The sequence below is a fragment of the Triticum dicoccoides genome, chromosome 3A, assembly GCF_002162155.2.
Source record: "Triticum dicoccoides isolate Atlit2015 ecotype Zavitan chromosome 3A, WEW_v2.0, whole genome shotgun sequence".
Lineage (NCBI taxonomy): Eukaryota > Viridiplantae > Streptophyta > Magnoliopsida > Poales > Poaceae > Triticum > Triticum dicoccoides.
Window position 1 is genome coordinate 9,910,730 of NC_041384.1, and position 7,189 is coordinate 9,917,918.

The window sequence follows — 7,189 nt, forward strand, 5'->3', positions numbered from 1 at the left end:
CGAGCTCGGGATAGAAACTCTCTGTCCCCTGCATCCAAGCTTCTTCTCTAGTACCTCTCTGCTCTTTCTCTTCCTAGTTCCCCACCAGAATCACCCGCCCGCCTCTCTCATCGCTGCTCTGGGACCCGCAAATCTACCGCCTCTGTTTTTACTTACTCCACATATTAGGTTTGTCTAGAGTGAAACTTTATATACTTTCAACAAGTCTGTAGAAAAATATATTAACGTATACACCACCAAACATATATCATTGGATTCATCATTGCATACATTCTCAATCATGTAAATTTGTTATTGTAAATATTCATATTATTTTCTATAAACTTGATCAAACTTTATAAAATTTAACTTCAGCCAAAGCTTTTTTTTTGAGACAAACTTCAGCCAAAGCTAATATGCGGAGTAAATAAAAACAGAGCGGAGTAAATAAAAACGGAGCGAATACGTCCCAAATATTGGGCCTCACACCGTGGATCTTTCCCCGGCCCAACGCCCTCCAAACCCTAAAAAAAAATACTTGTGGAATTTTCCCCGAGCGGAAGGGGGAAAATGCTTCGAGGCGACTGAAGCGGCGGCGGGTCGGAGTGGGCGGCGGCGGCGCGACCTACCCGGAGGAGGAGGGCGTTCCAGCTTCCACGGCCTGCCACGGATCCCCATCCCTCTCCTCCGCCGCCTCACTCCGGAGAAGCGGAAGCTGCCGGCGTCGAGATCTCCAGGTTAGCTTCTCCCCCTCCCCCCCTCTCTTTCGCGACGAGATCTTCAGGTACTGACTCGTCCCCTGAAAAACCCTAGTCGAATCTTGATCTTCAGTACTGGCTGAGGCTCTCTTGGGGTTTCCCCGGAACAACATTGCTTCGCTGCTGCTGCTGCTGCTAAAATCGGACGGCCGTATCTAGACGTATTTTATGCTAGATACATCCGATTAGACGTATTTTAGTGCTAGATACATCCGATTTGAGCGACAGGTAATATGAATAAGAGGGAGTAACAAAGTCGTATTTTAGGTCTGCTTTTCGACTTACTAGCAAATATGCCCGTGCGTTGCAAACGGGAATAAACAATAATTTTATCAAATACATACTCCCTCCGTGCGGAAATACTTGTCGAAGAAATGGACGTATCTAGACGTATTTTAGTTCTAGATACATCCATTTTTATCTATTTCTTCGACAAGTATTTTGGGACGGAGGGAGTACATACTTTTAAAATGACCCATAACAGAGGCTATGAATGATCTTCATGAATATGTTGAATTATTTTCTTTGTTTTTTAAATTCCATCATAGAGAACAGTTTCAATGCTTTTGACGACCGTGCCATCTAACTAAAAATTTCAAATTAGTTGCAGGAGTCATAGGGGATAGACCAACAAATAAAATATGAACGTAATGAAAATAACATTAGCTAACACCTAATAACCTTCCAAAAGTCTTCTGAACCTTGCGTGTCAAAGCTATTCCCAACTAATCATTAGGTTCAATAAGCACATCCACATGCATCAGTTCAACGGCCCGACGATTGAGGACCGTTTAGAAACCAACCCATTTATATTGGAAGAAGCAATGTACAGCAGACTCTAGATAACTGGCATCATATTTTGCGGGCATAATAGCAGAGAGTACAATTGGTGACGCAACTTAAAAGGACATACAAAAACGAGAAGGCAATATACAGGAGTGCAGATTTTAGGTGCATAAACATTTAGCCATGAGATCAGGGAAAATGACCAAGATAACGGAGCAATTCATGGTTTTCCTGTATCTGGTGGCCTTTCAACTGAGGGTATTTTAATTACGCGTGGCCTTGGATGAATTTGTTTCAAATATTACAAAATCATGGTTGTGATTGTTTTGCTGTTTTGACTCTGGCATTTACTAGTGGTACTCATGGTATTTTCATATTAGTTTTTTCCTGAACTAGTGCTTTATTATATGGACACATGCTGTGATGTGAACATGCTAACCACTCTGGTTTCTTCTGTTGGTAATGTCTTTAGGTTGGCTGGATATGGATCTAATTCTTCCATTTAAAATTGGAGATTTTGCCGAGGCAAAGTGCTTTGATGAAGGTTTCAAAGGCGCATGGTTTCGCTCCAAGGTTGGACATGTATTTGCATTATATGGGTGATATTAATGAATTTAGTAAATTAGATAGCAAACAACTACCCTCACCATGTTTTTTATTTGTGTCAATACGTTCCTTAAAGTAGAAATTTGGCCACTCAATCTAAACATTTCTCTTTGCACCTCTAGTATACTCATGTCAATTTCTCATACCATTTCCATCTATTTGTCGCTGTAGTGATATGTGCAACAAGTAGGGGTGTCTGCTAGCCTTGGAAAAGGTCATTCTACATGGGCGGGAATAATGACAAGTGAATTTCTATACAAAATCTCTTGTCGTAAGATTTGATCAAATTGACATTGGATTGAGAGGGTCGAGATTGGGGCTTAGGATATCACTAGTATATGCTTGGAGTAACTATTTGGTGCTCTTTAAGTCTTTATATAAACTCTGACCGTCTGACGTAAACTATTTTTTTCGAACACAGACTCTGACATGAACTAGGTAGAAGAGACTAGGTAATAAATTATTAACCACCCAAGGATTTATATAAGAGCCTTGTTGACTTGAAGACCACCATCACCTTTGGTGGGAAGGAAAGTAAAAAAGGCAATATCATAAACGGTCATAAGTTACCACGAGCACCTTTAGTGGGAGAGAAAAGCGAGGCTATAAGAGGAAACATGGCATATACTTTACGAGAGGCCATCATTATGGACCCAGCTCACAGTCCATGGTAGAGCTTCGACCTTGAATCTTTAGGGGTCTCAACTTCTTTATTGGTGTTCAGCTTCTTTCTTCTATCTAGGAATTGTTTGGCTTTTGAACTTTCTTTATTTCTTCTTGGGTCACGTGCGTGGCCCAATGTGGCATGTTCCAAAGTTGAGCTAGAAGCTTGGGCCTCTACACACGCCCTGGTTCCGAGTACAGTATCCACCACACCTCCTCCCAAGAGGCGTGGGTCATATGTGGATACCTCTGTTGTGGAACCTCCTTAGGTATTGATGGCTCCCCTGGGGCACTACTCTTATCTTCTGCCCTCCTCGAATCTAACGTGCTACCATCATTGTTATTACGAACTGATCTTCTTAAGGCTCACAACCATAGGTTACCGGTTTAAATACCAGAAAATCATAATGAAATGCACACAAATAGCCCACCAATGAGCATTTGGTAAGAATTGAACTCTAGTCATTAGTTTATAAGACAAAGGGCTATGCTATTGTTGTCCACAAGTCTATGAACTAGACAAATTAGATTAAATTTTGGGTGCTAGAATACATATTACAAACATAGACGATGAAGCTTTTTCTTTCTAATACATCATGCTAGTATGGCTACTACTTTTATATCTAATAATAACATCAGTCTGTCACTTGACCATAATCTCACGGACTACAAATATAATACTTTTCTTCACTCATTCTACAGTAGGGTATAAGGCTTTACTAACACATATTGTATTAATTCTCTTTCAGATAAAAGATATGCGTGTCACAGAATCTGGGCATCTTGAGTATTACTTGGAGTATATTGACTATACTGAAGAAGGTAAGCAAATCTTTATATGCAAGCTCTGTTTTCTCTTTTGCACATAACCTTTTGTTTTTTAAGAGAGTGTGAAGGGACCACATGCAATAAATCAATTTGAATACTCATTCTCAAATTTTTAGCTTAAGGATATTGCGGTGCAAGCACTTTGTTCTTCATTCTGTAGACATAATTTGTACTTGGAAATATTCTCGTATACACCACTGAGGCCCTGGAGGCAGCTGAGATATTTTATGGCATGCACCTGATTTTTGAAAGCAGACCTTCTAATTATAGATGTTTTCTATATGGTATAGTTTGATTTTTTTTTTCAATCCAGAAATATGCTACATGTTATGCTTGGATGGGTAACTTTTTTTGTGCATGGTGCCCTTGATCAGGAATCATACGATATAATGAAGAAACATCTGTGTTTTCCAAATTCTATAATATTGCCATTGATCACGTATGGTATCTAGCCAATACTGTTTACCTTTAAGGAGATGGATCATGCAGTGATTGAAAACCACGCGATCTGTCTATATCTTCCCCAAAATGGTTCGCGTTGTGCAGGTCATAATCCCCCCGCAAAAAAAAGTACAGGTCATAATTGATGAGTTTGGTTTTGAACAGGCAGTTGCAAAGCCTACACTCGAATCTGCAGGGCTAGTAAAATCATGGAAATATCTGATTACACCTTGCATTTGAATTTACCCGACAATTGATCAATCAATACCTAGCGCAAATATGTCTTGTCATGATCTCAGTTTTGCTCTTACTGTTGGCTAGGCACAACAAAATCTTGGGATACGCGAATCTGACCAAGATTATAACTGTTGGTTTTCTGTACTCCTGATATGATTATTCCTGATGCCCTTTTCAGCCAACGAATGGATTGGAGTCTTCCAAAAGAACCCATTCAACCAGGCATGCCTGGAAGGGAAATCAAATGGCAGTACTGAAATAATGTTGCGTCCTTCCTTTCCTCGGTGGTATAGGGGGCAACAAGCTCCTAAGCACTTTCCGAAGAGCGAGGTGATAGCACGTGTCCATGATACCTGGAAAGTAGGTGATTGGGTTGACTGGCATAATAAAGATTGCTACTGGACTGGGCAGATTATTGAGCTGACCAGTAAAAATGTGGTTGAGGTAAACATTTACTCCCTCATTTACAAAAATATAAATATATTTGATGTTCTAGTTTTGTCCCAACTCCCAAGTCAAACTTCTTTAGGTTTAACAGAGTCTGTAGAAAAATACACAAACATCTGCCATGCTAGCTCCCAATAGCATTGTGGTTTGGCAATTTCAAATTCTCGGCACCAGGTCTAGGTTGTCCTCCTTCACTCTCACCCGTAACATGAAGCACCAATCAACAGTTCAACACAAGCAGGTAGCAGCAGCACAGGGAAGCAACAGAGTAAGCAAGCAGCAGCAGCGGCACATGAGCAGCATGGGGAAGTAACTAGCGAGCAGCTGCAGCAAGGGCATGACGAACAGGGAAGCAAGCAGCAGCAGCTCAACAAAAAATCGATTCAAATAGATGAGATAGGTTGAGGTCACGTGCTCCAGCATGGTTGCCGTTGGGAGGAGAGGCTCCTGCACTTGGGGGATGGCTGCGGTCGAGTCCAGGCGGCGGCGGCGACTCCATACAGCAGTGGCGGTGGCGAGTCCAGGAGGTTTCCCAGCTCTCCCTTTTGTGGCGTCCGTGAATGCGACCTGCAAAAAAAAAGGGTTTCCTATCAGGCCGAAGCGTAGTTGGGACTCCCGAGTCCCTCGCGTGTCCCCTACGTGTCCCAGCCGTGTCCTCTTTTTTTTTTTTAATTCGTAATTCACGAAATATGGTAGGATACGCGTGTGTCCCCGTGTCCGGACATATCAGCACATGGACTTGGCAACTTCTGCCGTGTCCATACGTTTTAGTCTGGCGGTCCAGTTGTGTTACGGGCTGGTGACACACAACAACTTTCTTGCTGATGAAGATGACACACACTGATAAAATGACATCAAATGAACTTTCATGCTGATTAAAATATGTTTAAAATATGAAGTGGGACAAATTGTTTTATCATTTGATCTCCATGTTTTCATGCTGACTATTGGTTTTCTGTCATAGCCAACATTATCAGAGACAATAACTCATATGTTCCTGCTTGACATTTTTCTACAGGTAAAATTCTTGGACCATCCCATGGGTGAAGGCCAGCAGTGTCTTGCTAAGAAAAAGGACCTGAGGCCTGCGCTTGATTGGTCCATCATTAAAGGCTGGACTGTACCTCTTTCGGCCGTAAGTTTCTAAGGTTTAGGTTCTAGCTTCTAAATGCATTTTGTTAATTAATTCATGCTTATTCTAGAAGGGAGTTGAGGCGATCCTTGACCAGTTATGGGTTAGTTCATGGAATCAAATGGATTCTTCTTTTTTGGATGGTCTACCTTATATTCCACAGTTTAAACCAATTTATTGTCTATTTTTGTAGACATCTTACAGTGTATCTATTTATGGTCAGGCAAAAGGGAAAAGCTGGCAAGCTGCTCATCTGGTTCATCCTAAATCTGGTACGGTTGATCTTTTGTGAAAAATATATGGCTGTAAATGCATACTAGGAAACTGGTGAAATTAAGTTTCATGTTGGCGTGGTGGTTTTCAGATGTAGAAGAGAGGAGCAGCACAGATGAAGATGAAGCGCTGGGATCTTCATCAACTGTCAAAACACATTCGTCGGACAGAAACATCGTATCTAAGCTAAGAAATCAGAGGATGGCGACACACGAATCATCAGACCCCAGTCGACGGCGTACCCGCAGTTCCTGTGGGCTACTGATATCTCCATCGGAGCCTGCCACCGTCGAACCGAATGGAAGCGGTTCCCGCCGGTACCCCTTTCGGGTCCGGAGGAACGCAGCGGAACAGCAGAGATGAAGCTGGTAACGCCGCACACTTGATGACCCCCACGGGGGTTTACGAGCATTATGGGATATACTTAGTGATATATACCACATGAGCTCTATATACATCGAAAATGGCCGATCGCTGTCTTTGCGGAATCGGCCACATAGGCATCTGGGCCATGATCCATTGACTGGCTGTTACTTGGCAGGAGTTGCATACTTAAGGCTGGTTGTTACTTGGGCTTGCGTTGTCTCATGTGGTTCTGAACCTCTGGGTCCGAATCAGACTGAACAAATGCTAAGCCCCGTGATGAAAAAGGAAAAAAATATACTTCTGTTTTTTTTACAGAACTGACACAAGTATTAAACGAGCAAATGGTACAGAATCATGGAATTTCCTATTGGACCTACTTTGGGTCAAGCTGTTGAGGTTTTGCACAGGCTTCGATATGGGCCGGCCTGTTAATGATTGCTGCGATCCCGGTTTTGGGAACCTTCCAGCCGTTTTTTTTCCTGTTTTGGGAACCTTCTAGAAGGTTCCAGAACTGGTTTTTTCTTGTTCTTCTTTTTCGTTTTCCTTGTTTTCCCTTTTAATAACGTTTTTTCCTTTCTCTCCTTCCATTTTCTGTTTATTTTTCTTTTGTTTCTATTTCGTTTTTTCTTTCCTTTCATTTTCATTTTCTTTGTTCAAATCTCTTTCAGATTTT

The 7,189-nt window shown here is 41.8% G+C and overlaps 1 protein-coding gene across 1 annotated transcript; it reads left to right on the plus strand.

Moving 5' to 3' along the window:
• Positions 1 to 513: 513 nt before the first annotated feature.
• Positions 514 to 6,871, plus strand: LOC119266626. The gene is made up of 7 exons (XM_037547856.1): positions 514 to 716; positions 1,996 to 2,096; positions 3,542 to 3,614; positions 4,477 to 4,742; positions 5,764 to 5,880; positions 6,101 to 6,149; positions 6,242 to 6,871. Exons 2-7 carry the CDS (start codon positions 2,007 to 2,009, stop codon positions 6,511 to 6,513), a joined length of 867 nt encoding a protein of 288 aa, XP_037403753.1. The 5' UTR covers positions 514 to 716; positions 1,996 to 2,006; the 3' UTR covers positions 6,514 to 6,871.
• Positions 6,872 to 7,189: the final 318 nt, after the last annotated feature.

Excerpts from the sequence above, each read along its gene's own strand:
- LOC119266626 (XM_037547856.1), top strand. The coding sequence starts at position 2,007 with ATGGATCTAATTCTTCCATTTAAAATTGGAGATTTTGCCGAGGCAAAG. Across the intron at positions 2,097-3,541 it reads GCGCATGGTTTCGCTCCAAG|ATAAAAGATATGCGTGTCAC; the intron begins GTTGGACATGTA and ends ATTCTCTTTCAG. Across the intron at positions 5,881-6,100 it reads GGACTGTACCTCTTTCGGCC|GCAAAAGGGAAAAGCTGGCA; the intron begins GTAAGTTTCTAA and ends ATTTATGGTCAG.